The sequence below is a fragment of the Epinephelus fuscoguttatus genome, linkage group LG11 (genome assembly GCF_011397635.1).
Source record: "Epinephelus fuscoguttatus linkage group LG11, E.fuscoguttatus.final_Chr_v1".
Lineage (NCBI taxonomy): Eukaryota > Metazoa > Chordata > Actinopteri > Perciformes > Serranidae > Epinephelus > Epinephelus fuscoguttatus.
Genome location: NC_064762.1, coordinates 27,669,123 through 27,688,198, shown reverse-complemented (window position 1 = coordinate 27,688,198; position 19,076 = coordinate 27,669,123). Strand labels below are relative to the sequence as shown.

General features: G+C 40.0%; 2 protein-coding genes across 2 annotated transcripts; one reads left to right on the top strand and one right to left on the bottom strand.

The window, feature by feature from the left end:
* The first annotated feature begins 1,077 nt into the window (after positions 1-1,077).
* On the top strand, positions 1,078-8,136 carry clec11a (C-type lectin domain containing 11A). The gene is made up of 5 exons (XM_049589665.1): positions 1,078-1,445; positions 3,886-4,000; positions 4,220-4,327; positions 5,230-5,313; positions 5,558-8,136. Exons 1-5 carry the CDS (start codon positions 1,353-1,355, stop codon positions 5,968-5,970), a joined length of 813 nt encoding a protein of 270 aa, XP_049445622.1. The 5' UTR covers positions 1,078-1,352; the 3' UTR covers positions 5,971-8,136.
* A 469-nt stretch (positions 8,137-8,605) lies between these two features.
* Positions 8,606-19,044, bottom strand: selenol (selenoprotein L). The gene is made up of 9 exons (XM_049589661.1): positions 18,881-19,044; positions 16,530-16,608; positions 16,351-16,404; positions 14,927-14,972; positions 14,229-14,356; positions 13,314-13,428; positions 12,433-12,555; positions 11,175-11,312; positions 8,606-9,463 (listed from the first exon to the last, which is right to left on the bottom strand). The coding sequence occupies exons 1-9, from the start codon at positions 18,984-18,986 to the stop codon at positions 9,296-9,298; spliced, it is 957 nt and encodes a 318-aa protein (XP_049445618.1). The 5' UTR covers positions 18,987-19,044; the 3' UTR covers positions 8,606-9,295.
* Between the last annotated feature and the right edge of the window lie 32 nt (positions 19,045-19,076).

Genomic DNA, 19,076 nt, shown 5'->3' with positions numbered 1-19,076 from the left:
TGAGCTTCATTAGTAACGTTAGTAACGTTAGTAACGTTAGGAGGTCTGGAGGATAAGGTAATTTGTAACAATGATTGTGTCCACAGCTGCGGGCAAATTGAAAAACTTTTTCTGACGATACCCGTCACCTGAAGGTTTATCCAACCCTTCTATGTGGTCTTCCTCTATATCCAATTCATTCAATATATGGATTCATCACTTTCTGCCCTACATATGAATTTTGCGTGTTACAATAGTTATGTGATTGCAAGCAAGCTATTGCTAAACATTATTGTTATTATTGAGCACTGAACTTATTCAGGTTATAAATGTGGATTTTTGTGGATAATTAAGTATTAAATGTTGTATTTATTGCATTTTAAATGTGTTTTGATTGGCTGCTACCTTGGCCAGGTCTCTCTTGTAAAAGAGATTTTCAATCTCAATGGGACTTCCTGGTTAAATAAAGTTTACATAAAAATAAAAATAAATAAATAAATAAATATTTCACTGACAGTTTTTTTTTACACTACTGGTTTCCCAAATATGTGTGAACACTGTATCCCCAGATTTTGATTTTGATTTTTGTAATTTTTTTCAGACAAACCAAAGAATCAAAATGCTGTCCAAGGAAACCACATATTTCCAAATTTGGTGAACTGAAGGATGAAGTGTTCCTTTATGGGTTGACAAAAGTCTCATATGTATTTAGCAAATTATTAAAAAAAAAAAACAGCTAAAAGAAAAAAGGTCCTAAAGCTGAGGACAGAGCTGTTTGTCTTAGCATGTGAAATTTTGGAGACATATGGTTTTCTTTGGACGCCCAACCTTTATGGGATGAGATAATCCCATTTAGTCTGAGTCCCATTTAAAAGCTTTAGACGAGACTGTTTTTCTTAGCTCTTGAAAGGTTGACATTTTGGAGTTACATGGTTTTCTTTGGACAGTGAAATTCTTCCCAGACTAAAATAAAACCCTAAAAACATGAATTATCTGTGATGTTATCCCTCAGTGTAAAACTGCAGAGTTCACACAAAGAGTGGAAATGGGAGGTGGGAGTAAAAACAAAGAGGTTTCCTGTTGTTTGGCACGAGAGGAGAGACATCCTGAGCAGGGCACAGAGAGAAAAGACAGCAGGCAGACGACTCGGATGTGGTTCCCATTTATCTTTTAAGTACCTGGGATTTTCAGCTTCTGTGTGTTTTCTCTCATTCACACTTCTAATGGGAGATTCCTGCTGCTGCTGGATCACATCACATATGAGGGAAGCACCAGGGTCAGGAGGGAAAGAGGAGTGAAAGAGAGACAGAGGGAGAGAGAGTCAGAGGGAGTTTTGCTGCTGAAGTGAGAGCAGAGTTAGTAAGAAGCAGAAAATGGGACCGGTCGCCACCTCGCTCGCTCTCCTGTGTTTATATTCTCTGGGAGTGTGTGTTCCTTCAGGGACAGCCAACGCTTCGCCGACACAGGTCAGGACTGTTTGTGTGTACTGTCTGTGTGTGCTTAGACTCTAAACTGCATTTTTATTGGAGATGTGGCTGTTACTGTTGCATGCCTGTTTCTTTGGGTAAAACACTGAATCCATTCACAATGTTCTGAGTGTATGCAGTGCACTGTACATGTGTGTGGGAGGGAGTCAGGTCTAGCTAAACCAAGCAGAAGATAACAAACATTGAGATAAAGTTTGACAAATATAATGCTGAGACAGCAGAGATGCAAACAAACCAGACATGGTGAGGATAATAATGGTATTAAAGATGGGTATTTATGATAATACACCCAGAGGAACAGGTCCATCTGGCAAGTTTTTCCTCTACTTAGGCTAAAACACCCATCTCTCTCTGCCAGTCCCTAAGCCTCTAAGGGAACATGGTGATACTGATTAGTAATAGTAGGCATACATGGTGGCTAGACAGATTTTTTGACAATACTAACAGTGGTGCACCCAGACATTTTTCATTGGGGTGGCCAGAAGGGGCCACACCAACACCAAAAGTCACAACTGAATTTCAGGAATTCAAATGTTATTGAGTTTATAGGCTAGGTGAATACTGTGTCAATATGGAGAGTTAAGAAATTGAAAATATGTACGATATACTTCGGTTTCCTATTTTACACTTAATATCATAAAATATATGTTGTAGATAGACTAACACCGTTACAGTTAACATTTTGAATTCCACAACAATCCAGTTTTAATGTGTTACGTATCTGTTTTGTACCGCATTCACAGTTGGTGTTTCTCAAATAGGCAGGTCGTTCTTTTCCTCAAAAAGACAAATATACAGCTTTAATTTGAAGAAGTGTATTGATTGTAAGAAGCAAAACCATTACAAAGAAGCCTTCTCAAATTTAGGGGAACCTCTTGGGTACCCACAGCACCCATTTTCATTCATTTTCATTCAGAGAGTTCAGTCTGAAAATGGCCATGCCAGTTGTTCCCTCGCCAAAATTTAGCCTAATTTTGGGGCGTTATTAAGCCCCCTTCCAGACATGCTATGTCTTAGATTCTCTGCCCGAGCCCGAACCTGTCCTGGACCCGGGTCCACGGGCCCCCCTTGATGGTGCCACTGGCCACGCACATGTTGTTGACAGTGACAACATGTGTGTCAGCTTTGTCGAGTGTACCAAGTCCAGCGCAATGCTGGTATATGACAGCAAAAAGACGGGAACCTCGACACTTGAGAGGCACATGGCGAAGGCTTGCCATGGAAAGAAAGACGTGAGTCAGCCTTCAGTGTCCACATTCATACCCTTAAAAAAAAATGTCGGGTTTAAACTGGGCTCGGGCTCGTAATAACAGTTAAAGGGATGGGCTCGGACAGAACACGCATGGGCTCGGGTGGGGTCGGGGTGGAATTTTTGGGCCCAATCTAAGCTCTAGTACCAATGGATGCCTTGCGTTGTCTAGTTTCATAAGATTCAACTACCTTCACACTATGGCTGCAACTAACAATTATTTTCATTGTCGACTAATCTGTCGATTTTTCTTTGATTAGACGACAAATCATTTTATCGAAAAATGTGTTAAAATGTTGAAAAATGTTGGCCTGTCTCTCCCAAACCTCAAAATTATGTCATCTAATATCTTGTTTCGTACTCACGCCAAAGGGTTTTAGTTCACCATCATGGGAGAGTGTGTAAAGCTGCCAATATTTGAACGTAAGAAGCTGCAATAAGAGTATTTTGGGGTACTTTTATATGAAACATGAACCAAACCGATTAGCCAACTACTAAAATAGTCACTGTCGATTAGTCATCCCTTAGTCGACTAATCGTTGCAGCCCTACTTCACACTAGCTTAAACAATAAGCAAGCCACAGCTACTTAAAGACAGTAATGTTGTTTGGGAGCCCCACTGGACAGTAAAGGTAAATACAAGATTGCAAACATCCTAAAGACAATAAAGATAAAGACAGAGTAAGCTAAACATATGTTTCATTGTTCTATTCCAGGAGATGACATTTACGTCAGATAAGGTACAAACAAATCTATACAAAATAGACGTAACAATTATTTCATTACCCAGACAGTGTGCTGCTGCTTCAAGGATCCTGCAGCAGTGTGCAGTACGAGAACATTTTGTTACCCATGCAGCCTCTTAATCTAGAGGGAGTAAATCAATTGAGCTCCCTCATGTTTCATATTTTTTCTAAAACTTAAATTTGGGGCTAACTGTCCTTATCTGTCTTCTTCTTGTGAGACAATGTTGACACCGAGGCAGGTCTAGATATGCACAGAGAGGTAATTTGCATTTTGGATACAGCCTTGAGTAACTTGTTTGAGCATCTTTGTGATTGGTTGCTGGGAAGCTGGGTTTCATTTTAATCAAACAGAACTTAGATGTGATGAAAACATTGTGCTTTATGCGTGTGTGTGTGTGTGTGTGTGTGTGTCTGTGTGTCTCAGGCATCCCCGCCAGAGGTGAAAAAGACGAGAGGGGACGTTCCTGATATTCTTCCAGAGCCTGAGCCAGAGCCAACCAGCCCAGTGTCAGACTATGAGAACTCATACAACTATGTCTGTGAGTCTCCACATTCAGATCCAGTTTAGATTTAAAGCTTCCTTCAGTATATATAAACACTATGACATTAATGTGGAAAATAACTGCATCATATATTAGTCTGAATAATAACTATGAGCCTTATTGCTGTACTTCAAAGTTGCACAGTAATATTTCAAGTCCCTTTTTCCCTCCATTGTACCCCTGCTGTACTCTATTCCATTTTATTCTGTCCCTCAGTGTCCAGATTAGCAGGTATGGACCAGGCCATACACAAGCTGAATGTTGGTCACTACACACTGGATGTTAAAGTCAGCCAGTTGATGGACCGTCTGATCAGGATGGATGGTAAATCTTCCACATTTGTTTCATTGTGGCTTTTTTCCCTTTCCACCAGTCTTTTTTCACTCCAACACTTCCATGAAGTCAGTCAGTTTCATTGCACAATGGATAAATAAAGGATACATGTGGCGCCACCCTCTGCCAAAAAAGTGGAAAAATCAGCTGTGGGATTCTAAATTCAATTTAGTATCTAAATTTAGTTAAAATTGCACACAGCGAATGAAGCAAGGCGAATGAAAATAAAAGTGAATGGGATGAACTATATTTGGTGTCCTCCATAGACCATTGCTACAGTTCAATCCCTCATAATAAGATCCATTCATTTATTCATTTTCCATAACTATTTATCCTGTTAGGGGTCATACTGGGGTGATACATAGAGACAACAACATTCACACCTACGGGCAATTTAGAGTCACCAATTAACCTGCATGTCTTTGGACTGTAGGAGGAAGCCGGAGTACACGGAGAAAATCCACACTGTCACGGGGAGAACATGCAAACTCCGCACAGAAGGGCTCCCCCACCGTGGGGTTTGAACCCGGAATCCTCTTGCTGAGATCTACATAAATGGCATTCAGAATATATCAGTGATTCAGAATCAGATTTAGATTGTCTGCACATTGTCTGTACATAGCCCTAAACAGGGACTCACATGCACCAACAAGCACGCACAATTGGACCGTCTACCACAACAAACCACAGGGAAGTTGGGATTACAGCAAACACAGAGAGCGTGACTTCATTCTCCGCTCAGGACGCCACTGCTCTTATATATCTTTACATAGCAACTTGTGTTTTGCTGCTATATTAATCCTCTAAATGTCGCATACTGAACCTTTAACTATGACAATGCCTTGTTCAGAATTTCATGTCTCTTTTCTTGCTCCCCATCACTAACATTGCAGCTAAAGTTGGGGAGCTGGAGGACAATATTCGGGAGGTCTACCAGCACAGCAAGGACAACCGCAAGGAGATAGGAAGACTTGAAGGTATCTGTTAACTGTCATACAAATATGACACAAAATTATGCTAATTTAGCTCTGTGTCTGCTGTGTAAAATAGGAAACAGTCTGCATATGTTCATAAACTTTATAAGGTGATAATGTCATGGTGTGTTTACAGTTTGTTGTGCTGCCCCCAAGTGGCCAAAAAATGTTTTAAGACCAGGTTAAGTAAAAATGTTCTAATATAAAGATGTTATAAAGCATCTGTCTTGCTTTTCTTGTTTTGCAGCTTGCCAGAAGGGACACCGGATGGGATACAAATGTTATCTTGTGTACAATAGCCATGAGGACTACGCTGGAGCATCCAGGAAGTGCATGGAACGTGGTGGCCGCATGGCAATGCCCCGCGACCGCAGGGAGCAGGAGGCCCTCGCCGACTACGTCAAGTCGTTCTTCCACCCGGGGAACTGGCCCGTCTGGCTGGGCATCAACGACCTGCGATCCGAGGGCATGTACCTCTTCGACGACGGGACGCGGGTCTCATACTTTCAGTGGCGCAAACACTTCCTGTCCAGCCAGCCGGACGGAGGTAAACGGGAGAACTGCGTGGCGATGTCGTCAGACGATGGCGACTGGTGGGACCACTACTGCGATCGGACCATGAACTATCTGTGCGAGTTTGATGACAGGGTGGCACTTTAAAAGGAACTCTTTTCTAGATTTACTCTCTCACAACATTGACATCCAGATCATTAGAAATAAAAGTCCATTATATTTTCAAATAACTTATTGCCCCTTTAAATGACACTTCAACGTAACCGGACTGGTTGTATTCAAACGGTGAGGAAGTCTTAAATTCTCCATATAAAACCTGATGTGATAAATATCAAGTATAATTTCATTTCTGTATGTAGCATTGTTTAAACAGTATCAGTATATTTTAGTTTTTCAAGGTGGAACATACGTCCCCAATGCGCACAAACTCACGTATTGCTATTCAGGTTACTGAATACAACTACATCAACTTATGTTAGTACCATAAATATTATGTTATTCATGCAGCTGCAGTGATACGAATGTAAACCAGTCAGGGCTCTGCTGTGATTTCACGCCTGGAATTCTAAATATTTGTCCAAAGTTTCCAAAAAAGGGAAAACATGCAAAGCTGGAGGCCCTTTCTTCAGAATCAGCACATACTGAACCTCTTGAAGATATAAATCAACATGTGTTTGGGCTTCACAGGAATTAGGCAATGTTTCTCCGTTACTCCTGAGCTCTGAAGATATTTTAACAAAGTCTGGTACTGGCTGGGATTGCCCTGCTAAGCTGCTGATTCTTCAACATCGCCGACCAAAACATTTTAGAGCTGTAGACGCAGTCCTGAATCTCCTTTCACACACCTAAATGACACATGATTACTGTATGTAAATGTATTCTGTCCTACAGTATGTAAAACATGAAAGTTGTACATAAAAGGCTGAATGTAAATGTTTTTCATAAATCTTGATGGGATTTTCAGCATCATTTTCTGATCAGTCAAAGAAAAATTTGCCTCTGACTGGTTATTGTTTGAAACCTTTCAATACAATGCTGATACCAAACTTATTTCTGACACCTTACTTTGACTAATATGGACATATTTTTCTACAGAAAATTTTCTGATTAAACAAAAGACACCAAAGTCCTAAAATGTCTGAATATGATGAAACAGCAGACAACCCAGAAGGCTAATTTTTATTTTTCTAAGATGGCGAAGGCATGACCTGCCCTACTTCGCAGGTTGGGTTGGTTAACACACAAGGAGTGAAATTAGTTAGGGTAATGAAACAGACTGTCAAGGGAGGCCAATCAAGGGCAGATTAAGGCAAAGTAGGGCGGGTCATGCCTTTACTGTCCTAGGAAAAAAAACATTTGCAGCCAGAAAGAGACATAGGTTAAAAAAAAAAAAAAAAAGAAAAAAAAAAGAAGAAAAAAAAAGTACAAAACTTTTTCCAGGTTGAAAACATCAACAACAAAAAAAAGGTCAATGTACTTCCAGGTCATTTTGGCACCATGGAAACAACCAAAACAACGGAGCACAAACACCCTGGGAGAGGTTTACAGAATTCTATTTTGAGATTAGCCTCAATCAAGACTTAAATCAGTGCTATGCAAGTAGGCACGATTTTTACACAAGTGAGAGACATCTGAAGAGAATAGTTGGTGCAAGGGGACACTCGTCACAAAGTATACTCTGACCTGGCAGCGATGAAACCATGCCCAATTCTGCATGACAAAACCCTCAGCGTGCTTACACTGGTCCACTGACATGTACAGTCGCTTAGAAAATAGCATTATGGGGCACTGAATTTAAATTTAATGTTTATCAGAGCACAAATGAGACAAGAATTAGCTAGAGAGCAGGCAGCAGCTTCGCAGATGGATTTTCAGTCAGTGACTGTGGCAGCTTGTATTCAGCCATCACAAACCCCAGCGGCAGGTGTGTGCTCCTGGACCAGATCTAATTCCCACTGCATCCACAAACTTTGTGCTGCTGCCGTTACACAGGCTCGACCCAGTGCTGCTGCTGCTGGCCACTGGCCTGTGGGTATAGCAACTCAAATTCAGCCAGCACAAATCCCAACACCAGGGGTCACAGTCGGCTAGTGGCCATCATCAGTGCTGAATTTACCCGGTGTAATGGCAGCAACAGAAACTTTGCTTATCGATGATGCCCAGGATCAGACTGACATTTGTGCTGACTGATATCAAGATATCAAGTTGCTGCTGACTGAAGGTCCATCTCCAGAGCAGCCGCCCACTCCAAGGTAGTCTCCTTGTGGCGGGGAGTGAGGCGGAGGGACCGCTGGGTGCACTTTCACAAAAGATATTGCTCACTAATGTGAAATACTGACAAGTACAGAGAGTGGGAGTACTGTCCGTTGCTAAGTGCAACCAAGGTCAAGTGCCTCAAGCAGATGGCAGCTGCAACTAATGATGTGGCCTCGTATACTCCCACAATGATTTAATTCATGCACACAAACTAATCAAAACTAGGGAATGATTGAATTAAATTGAGGCCACAAACTGTATCTCAGGCACACAAATAAGTAAATTGTGGCCTCGATATTTCCCAGGCTCTGTATAACGGTACTAGACCTTTGTCTAAATAAAATTAAATTGGCTACATTTTGATTTAAATGAGGAACAATCTGATGAAACAGCAAGAGAACAAGATACTCTATGCTACAGCAAATGTTAGTCGGCAACAAAAGGCACTGACGTTTAATATCGAGTTGTATTCATCAGAAATCCTGAGCTGGTATCCTGAGTGATTCTAACATCAAACTGCTCACAATTCATGACAAATTGCTTATTTTATTCATAGATATGAACACATCAGATTGGTGGAACAGCAAATATATCCGTTTTTCTCCTCTACAATCTCAAAGTGCAGTTTTATCTAAATCTGTATCTGTATTGAAAAATGATTAGAAACCAAGGATGCAGCTGCAGCTTTCATCTGCACCCTGAGCAGCCACATGGAGGAAAATGAGTCTCCTGCAGAAGGCAGCACAGTGGTAACATCAGAACATGATTTCTGGGTAATTTGTCACTTCCAAAATTAAAAATGAAACCCATCTCTGCCAATTAAAACCGCCAGAATCCACAGCTATTAAGCAGCTGTGAGTTTTGGCGGTCTTAAAAGGAAAGCCTGAAGAAATGCCACACTGTCTAACAGCACTGATTACAGTAAAATTTACTAAAATCTGTTTTTTTTTAAGTTAACAGTATTTATATTACATAAAATTAACTGTATATTGAATTACATTGTAATCCAGCAGTACCACTTGTTTAAAAACGCTCCCATCACAACACTGACACAGCGAAGGAGATCAGTTGTCTTTGCTTCATAGTTCTGCATCGGTCACATTCCTTCATGGTGACATGAGTGTGAGACATGACGTCATAAACGTGAGTCAAAGAGCTGCTCTCCATCTGTGGTGTCAGTGATGTGGTACAACCCCAGGATCAGTGTCTCCAGTGCTCACAGCTTGGGTTCCACATGACAGTGTTTCTCTGTGGACTTGGAAGAGCAGCTGGAGGAGTCCACAGCCTGCAGGATGGCCTTTACCGTCGGCCTGTCCATCGGGATTTTAGATGGATGACATAAAAGGACCTTCCCTGCTTCATCCAGCAAAAAGTCACCTCCCATCTGAAAAACGTTAAAGATGCATTAGCGAGCGAGTGTAACGTTACAACCAAGACAGTCAAACGCAACCCCGGATTTTTAAAACTCAGCCGGAGTCAATGATGACCGATGAGTTTTAGAATAAGGTTACAGTGCTAACGTTAGATAGTAGCGTTAACGTTACTAGTAAGTGGAAACACACAAGGAAGATAACGTTTATGTTTCAGAGGGGGGTGTTATGTGAGCGGTAAAGTCAGTCAGAGGCCTCCACGTGGGGAAGACAGACAGGACGCTCAGCCAATCATTGCATTCGGTCTGAATGAGGTTTTTATCTCTGGTGGAATTCACTTACATTTTAGTGTGCCATCAGCTTATTAATAGTATTTTAACCTAAACAAAGGAAAGCCTAAAATTTCCAGTAAGGTAAATGTGGCCTTAATTCAAGTAAATGACAGTTACCTTTACTATCATTGCAACGAGGCCCACATCTTCATAATTTTAGCAGTAGTGCCACTTAGCCCGCATTTTTTTTTTTTGAGAGATCATATCACTTCTAGGGAAATAAAAACACAATTTTGAGTAAAAAAAAAAAATTACTTCAAAATGTTGTTCTTAAAAAAACAACATTTTAACGTCTTCTGGATGCAGTGTAATGAGGTATAGGATATGAATATATATATAGTGACTTATACTTAAACGGCATCTATAAGCACATATGTGAGACAGACATACAGGAATCAACTTTATGACCTGTAAATAATATTGCATTATTTTAAGGCTGTATTGTGATACACGATATATATCTTGATATTTTGAGATCTCCACTAAACTACTGTAGACTACTAAACTACTAAATAAACTATAGTTAAAATAACGTTACATTAAGTAGCTATTGTTATATAATAAAGTTAAACAAAGTACTGTCATAATAAACTTAAACCTACTGTTTTGATAAACCTAAATAAAGTGTTTGATTAAATAAATCAAAGCGAAACCACTGGTGAGAAGTATTATGTCTTTTTTCTTCTTATGTCTGTGATACCCCCTTTCCACCAACATGGAACCAGTTTCATTCTGGTTCACACACCTTATTTTGAACCGTTCAGAGCATTTTGACCTAAAATAAACTGGTTCGGAAATAGAAAACTTGATTCTCAGCTGAAACAAGCAGGTTTTCCATGACCTGAAGAGCAAACTGTGATGACATGAGTGAGTGTGTCGTATTCTGAAGGTTGGAGAAGATGGAGAAGGCAACAATGGACATGTCAAGTGAGAAATAATCAGAAAAAAGAGCGTGCAGTGGTCTCATTAACAGTTGATTCATGCTTGTTTGTTGGGTAAGAGGAGTTAGAGGAGCATCAAGGGCCATGGCCTTCGTGGCCACCATGAAATTCCTGCCCTGATTACGGCCATCTCAACAAGTCATACTGTCTGTTATTAAGTCCAAATGATGAAAACCTTCTAATTCTTTAATTGGAAATTAAAGCTGTTTTGAGATGCAGAAGTTAACATTTGCATAAACTGCACGATATTTGTTGGTCAAACCAGAATAGGGCAGTTATGAACCAAAGTCTGAGGAGTTAATCAGGGGATCACAGCTTATTTTTTGACCCAGAGTCCCCATGACATAAATTGGGCCTGGAATATTGGCCCATATTTCCATGGTTTACATCACTGATTCAGGCCCTTACATCAGCACCAATGTCAAACTATTTCCTGTGTGGTCCAAGTGTACCTGGTAGATATCTTCAAGCAGGCGAGGGGGAACGTCAGGGAAGTCTCTGTCAACAGCTCCGTACTCTGAGTACTGCAGCAGACAGCCGAACTTCATCACCTTGGCGTAAGACGAGCCGAGGCCAAAGCTCCTGTATACCTGCAGCAGAGACGACGTCTACTGTGTTTGAAAAAATGCACTACTGTCTGCAGAAATACATTTTGGCATGTTTATACAATCAAAGGCACGAGGTAAGGAAGACATCAATGACCTAATCAGGGTCTTGACACATGCACACTCCATGATTGAGGACTGCTTCTGTGGCATGTGGAAAATCTGCTGTCTTCATATTTGGTTGATTGCCCTTGTTTCTGTCTCACATCTGCTAACATCTGGTGGTTGACTTTTCAGAATGAATGTGTGAGAGGCTTCAGCTTACTGGACTTTCATGACACGTCATCAAACAGCTGCTAAATCCTCTGGTTCCGTCAGCTTGTGTGTGCTGAGTCACAGCCATTTCCAGTTTGAGGCACCTGCCCACAGCCACTGAATATACGTATACTGAGAATATAATATAATACAGGCACAGATTTAACCTGCTGTAGTCTGATTCTTTTTATTCCAAATTTGCAGACCAAGACAAAGCCTGGTTTTCTTTTACAATTCCCTTAAAGGAACAGTGTGTTAGATTTAGGGTGATTTAGTGCCATCTAGTGGTGAAGACTGCAGACTGCAACCGGCTGAAACTTCTCCTGGTTGGAATTCCTTCAGTGTTCTTTGTTCAGGAGGTTTTTACTGGGAGCCTTATTATCTGCAGAGGTCTCTTACTTTCCAAAACCTGGTGATTGAAACTAGAAGAAACACTGGATAAAGCAAATTTCATGTTATATATCAGTTTTTTTCCCGATGTAGCTCATCGCTAAGGGGCTGCTAACTACGGTGGCCAGTGCGAAATCATGAATGGCCCTATTTCTAGCCAGTGTTTGGTTTGTTTGTTCTGGGCTACTGTAGAAACATGGTGGTACAACATGGCGGACTCCATAAATGAGGACCTGCTCCTTATGTAGATATATACGACTCATTCTAAGGTATTAAAAACACAACAGTTCTTATTTACAGGTGACTTTACACAAAAGAAAACATACTTATTATATTATATTCCATTTCTACCAATGTATCTGCCTCAATCCTACACACTGGACCTTTAATTTCCTTATCATTACAATATCCATATTTACTGGGTTTCAGTTAGTTGCTTGCGGTGAAAACACATCCTGACCTTCCTCTGTGGATCCAGCAGCATGTCAAAGGTACATCCAGTCTGCTCACGCCACACCTGAGCTCCCTCCACACCGCCGAAAGACACCACCAAGACCCTCACTGACCGAGCCTCGAGGACAGCCTACAGATACAACACCAAGTTATACGAAAAAATAAATAATAAACATGAACAATAACCCATCCTAAGAATTTGCTTTTGCTCTGAGGATCTGTCATCCTCCCTTTCCCACATTTTTGTTGAACTGCGAGTAATTTATTTATAGAAAGTGAATGGGCAGTGGCTGCAAGGCCATGGAAAAAATGCTGGACGCCTTTGTAGCCAGAGCAGAGAAAAAAAGATTTAGGAGTCCTCGTGGTTAAAGGAATAGTTCCACATTTTGGGAAATCGACATAACTCCTCATAAAACCAATCTTAAAAATTAACTACAAACTACAGCTGCTAAATAAATAGTGGAGTAAAGAATATTTGCTTTCAAAATGTAGTGGAGTAGAGGTATAAGAGTGCATAAAATAGAAATACTCAATTAGAGACCAAGGACCTAAAAATAATGCCAAAGTACAGTGCTTGAATGAATAGCTTTAGTTTCCACAACTACAAGAAATCCAAAGCTTGACAAATCTGCCATGCCTAGTTACAGTTGCTAAGCTGTGGTTGTATAATCTGAGGAGGTACCCACAAGACAAAAGAAATTAGAGAAAAGTCTGGAAAAGTAACGGCCAGTACAGGTTGGGGGGTTATTATGAAATAAAGGGACTGTTTTTCTTTCAAAAAACTGTTTTGCAAGACTGAATGTCACGATGACCCTGTAACAGATTAATATGGGTCAGAGTTGTTTTCCAAAAAATAAATAATTACCATCAGATTGAAGATGAACTCACCTGACTGGCCTCCAGCTCAGCCACGTGGTCTCGTCACGGTAGTCATCCGAAGTGTCTGATGAGGACCAGCAGCAGCTTCTGCCCCTGATGCAGGTACTGACCCAGAGTCACACTCCTTCAACACACAACATGGAGACAGCTTCAGACACAACAATGACATGGCAAAATTTTATTCAATGAAACACTGAAATGCTGCATGGCAAGAGCTGATCTTTGTACCGATGAGTGGGTATTTTTGTAAATCGGGTTTTCCCCTTCCTTATTCTCCAAAAACTTTCTGTCCATGCACACTGTCATAAAATCATCTCTGTCCAAATGAAAATGCATAAACACAACTGAAGCACTGTCAAGAACACTAACCCTAGAGCTACACAAAGAAGAGGGAGAAGAAGATGATGATGTTGGCCAATCAGCAGCCTAAAGAAAGCAATGACCTGAAGGCTACCAGGAGCACTGAACTCTGTTCTGACTCTTCTGTTCCTCTTTATACTGAAGAGTGACTGTACATTTACATGTAAACGTGTTAAAAGTCATCTTAGCAAGGTCAGAACCAGCAATAGTTTGCCACTTAGCAAAATGTCCCCTCATTTGTGACACCTCACAAAAGGAGATGACAGCACACAATAATAATATGAGTCACAAAACTCAATTTTCCCTGTCTATACATCACACTGAAAATGGAGTTTCTTGGACAGAGTTTCACAAATGGTTCGTTTATAGCGGCCTAAAACACAGTTTGCTTGTGGACAAACGGCCAAAATGCATAAAAAAGGCAAGTTTAGTGGACATTTTTTTCCATACACATTTTTGTTTTCAGAAATATCTGTATGCAGTATGTGTAGGCAGGGCCTTAACTGACAATAAAAGAACACAAACATTTGAGGTCTGGTTATGACCTGCAGTGTGTCAACTCACTTTCCACTCTTTGCATCGGTGAATGAAGTGTCAGGGCTCAGGCTGTCTGCGATCTTTCCTCCTGACAGCTGTCTATCTGTCGTCTGCAGATCTCTGTCCACACTCTCCAGGAAGGCGTCCCACTCAGTCTGAGAGCCAGAGACACACACAAAGGTAAAACTAAATAAATCCCAGGAGTCATATAGAGTGGTTTACAGACATACTAAAATTCAAAAATAATGTAAAAACAAGAATAAAACATACAATAGTGATATTGTATGCTACTATTTTAAGCTTAGATTTAGTGATATTTCCTGACAGGAGAGTTCATTGGGAGATTTGGAAATCTGACGATAATTTCTGTTTTTACAGTTTCTGTCAACAATAAATGATGTAATTTTGATCATTTTTAAAGATAACAAGCCTTTCAAACCTGGTTACAGGTTTTTGGGTTAGATGGTATATAAAATAGCTACAAAATCCAACCGCTTAAAGTTGCATGTCCCTCCCATAAACGAGACAAAAACCCCCCAAAAAAACACAAACAGTCCCTTATATTAACACCAAACCACTGCATACAGTACTGATGTGGACCTTAATTTTAACTGTGTGCAGTGTAAAAAATATTTCTATAAACCTGAATGCTTACTGCTGAATTTGAGTCAAAACATACAGAATTAAAAACTAAATTAAAGGTAAAACCTTTCACACATACAGACCTCCAGCTGCAGAAGTTGCTCCACCTGCTCTCTCACTGCTTCATGGCTGGAAAAATACAAAGATACTGTGAGACAGACGCGTCAACACTCAACACTGAGCTTTATTTATTGCATTAATGAGCAATAACACAGTGGAGTTACATGAGTTCAATGACAGGATAGGAAGTGACCTGGATCTGAGCAAAGCTTTATGGTTTTGAGTAAGACTTAGGGCAGACGCTGGTAACCTCTACTGTTACAAAAGACATTTTTGACCAATATAATAATAATAATAATAAAAAAACTGGAACCACAAAGCATATTTGACCTTTACATGAAAGTAACGCAGCCTATTAGGTCTGAATTAGCCTATCAATATTATTAACAGGTCTAAATGAGCATTCATTAATATGCTTCACCACCAGGTGGCTCCTCTGCAGTGGGCTCTTTATTATTATTATGTACTTTAACTTTGCAGCGTTGACGGTAAAAGCTAACAAACCTGACCACACACACTTTTAAATTCTCTATTTTCCTCCAACACTTTTACTTTTTTGGATTTGGAATCCATAGCTAGCTCAGTGAGGGAGATTCAAGACTAACTACGTTCTTGAGGTTTAGCAAAATTTAGAGGAAAATATGCCAGGCCATAGATGTATACGTTTCAATTAATGAAAAGTTATAACATTTTTCTTAACTGGTGTATAGGCTAAATAATTATTTATTTACATATGTTTTTGTCAAAGCCACAGGGAGTCACTGGAGAGGGGCTAAAGAGCTGCATGTAGCTCTGGAGGCTGCCTCCCAGTGCCTCAGGGAGAGTTATCATACCTGTGTTCACATCTTTTTCCGTGTATTTTACTTGATTAAATGTCAAAGGCTCCCTCATTTGTTTTACTGTACAAATCTTATGTAACGCATTCCTGGGAACTTAAACGTTCAGTATTCTACATGCTGGAGGCAACGACGACAAGCACAGGAATGAGTTATAGAAAACCTGTGGAAACCTGTAGTGGCCCCTAAACAGCCCCCCCAACACATACCATCAGAGGGGTGGACTCCAGTCATGAACATGATGACTTTAGATTCGACTTGGCAAAATTAAAAAAGACTTGCACTTTAGCACCAATGGCTTCTTGGTGTCTTCGACCTGCCTTGGTCGCTGGCCATTGAGGACATTCTTGCAATGCATCGTGGGATATTTATGCTGGCGTAGTGTCATGTGTTTGCTTACAGCAATATTTCAACAGGAAACAGTATGCAATTCACTTCCTGTTGGTTTCATACCAAGGTTTCGGACATGCCAAAAAGATCTCATACTGTTTTAACCTACTAAAATATGTTAGTATGGAACTTTGGACACAGTAAATGACTCTGTCCCACCTCTGCAGACTGTTTTTATTAACTATCATCATCATTTGATATGATTATATACCCATACTTACTGATAAGACTTCTTCCAAATGTCCTCTGCTTCCTTCTTCTTCTTCACTCCGAGGCTGCTCAACACACACAGTTATTCAGGTCATTTAAATATAGTAACATCTTGACTGAAACAGCAGATTGACTTTTTTAACACTGTAGCCAGTGACATTGCCCGAATGCTTCCGTGACTCTGCCTCACCTCTTATAGAAGTTTGCTCCGGCTGCGATCAGGCCGAATAAAGTGGTGATCTTATGTGGGACAAAACTCTCCAGGGACTCTGTGTGAGAACAAAGGGCCACAGTTATTGTTCAGGCTGATTTGTGCAGCGTCATAGTGTTGGCAACAAGCATGACAGGGATTACATTACAACACCTTCGCTCCACTGACTCCATCACACAGAACTCACATGAAGCATGTGCTGCAGCCAGCTTATCAAATATTCAAAGGGAGACTTGAGCATTATAATTAATTATATCACAAGTATACACAAATGCAGCCACAGCTTAAAAGTATGTAATTTGATTTATGTCAACTAGATTTGATGTATTGGGGTAAAATCATTTAAGCATATATTAATCTTCTGTGTGTAGACAACACGACCAAACAGTTCACTCAACAGAGACATTATTTTCTACACTACTGGTCAAAAGGTTCTAATCCCCATCAAGAGCTTGATTTGGTCGAGTCAGTATTTCTGAACAGTCTTTCATGCTTTTAGGAGGTCGAGAAGTCCCCTTTATAAATAGATGTAATTTTGAATAAAGGGTTTGGTTTGTACATGGAGAACAAAACGCTGTACAATGGTTCAACCGGACGAAGCTACCTCTACATACCTCGACATACATACGTAAATACCTCTGGGCAAGAACTTATCAGCTGTCAATAAAAGCAACTTAGCTTAGCATCGAAATCAGGGTGTCTGCAGGTATCAGACACTTAACTTTAATGCTTTCTTAGACCTTCCCAAGATAATTTTTAACCAAATATAAAACTGACTTTAGACAAATCATTTTTCTATTCAAGCATTGCAGGTAAGTATAAAGTAAGTAGTATATATGTGGTCCCGTGCAGAGGTAGGTTTTATGTAGGAATATGGTTATTAGAGTGAGTCAGGTTAAGTTACATTTGGCCAGCAGGTCAGTGCAAGTATGAAGTATAAGGTTCAGTGCTAGGTTTAAAGATTTGTAACATCCCAAAAGTGGACTTTGACACAGAAGAACTGGACTCATTTTGTCAGAAAGAAATTAAATGATGGATAAATTTAATCAGATCAGATGTTTGTGGCAATTAAGACTTCAAAAATTCAAATGTAAGACTATTTAATGACTCCTAAGGCCTAATATTTATAAAATTTAATTTAAAACATTTCAAGACTTTTAAGGCCATGTCACAGAAACAGAAAGACATCTCATTTTATTTTAATAGTACCAGCAGAACCTTTGAAAATGTGTGCAGATTTCAGTAGGAACAGGTTATTGTTTCTGGGTCCAGTGCACACTACTACCAATTACAAGCTGTAACTAACAGGCAACATATTGCTTTGGCAAATTATTCTTCAAATTTCACAACAGAAGGTTAATCTGGGGTTAACACTGTTGGAAACTGATCAGAGAATATTAGCTGCATATACTGACAAGCCACAGTTTAAACCTATTCAATCAAACTGCTGAGTACACTGCAGAAGGACCAAAGGAAAAGGGCTTCCCAACATATTTAGAGCTCAGTTGCAACTTTATTATTCAGTAAGATAAGATGAGATGAGATAAGAATGCCTTTTATTGTCAATGCATCATTAAAAAAACAAGGTAAAATGTAATGTAATGTACAAGGTAAAAAAAAAAACTACACATAGTACATCTGTGAACATTGCATGTATAGTGTAGTAAATTAATTACAAATATTACTCATAAAGCGTAGTAATTACACCCTGGTCATCCTACGTATTTGATTTCATTCAATGTCCTTATTGCTGTGGGAAGAAGCTGTGTTTAAGTCTGTTTGTACGGATAAGAGATGGATAAAGTAAGATAATAGCCTACTTTATTCATCCTGATGGAAACTGCTGTGCAGCAGTTGCAGTACAAAGTTGGAGGAGTGGAAAAACAATAGACAAAAAGACAAAAAATAAATATCTTTCTGAGGTAGTTAGTGTGAAGAGTATGTGGTTAATACATAATGTTCATTATTATGTCCATTATATGTCATTTACTATCACATTATTGCACATTATGACCCGTGGGTCAGGTGTGAATAATGGACTGGACTGTAAAACATACTGAAAGTCTAAGCTCAGTATTCTTCCCTGTTATACAGCACTATGTAGACACTGACTGTATGGAAGCAGGCCAAATTATTGAAAATATAAAGAATATATCTGGTCCCGAAGTTGTTAAATTAAGAAACAAAATCTCTGTAAAAACAGCTGTTATTAAAGGATAGAGGAAAACCTCAAGTCAGCAGGTGACTCCAGACTTCCTGTCTACCTTTATTATCTAATTTTCAATGAGCTCTGTGACTCCAGGTGTATCCTTCCTGTACATGAGTCCTACCTTGTGCTTCCTGCTTGGCTGTCTGTAGAAGGACTGTGCCCAGGTTGACCAGCAGAGTCAGAGCACCTGTTAGAGTCTCCTCTGATACAGTCACATCCTCAGCCATGGTCACCGGCTCCTCTCTCACCTGTACGGGACCGACACACTGACGCTGGGGCGGAAGCCATGTGAGCTAAAAGAGCAAGCTGGTCACGTG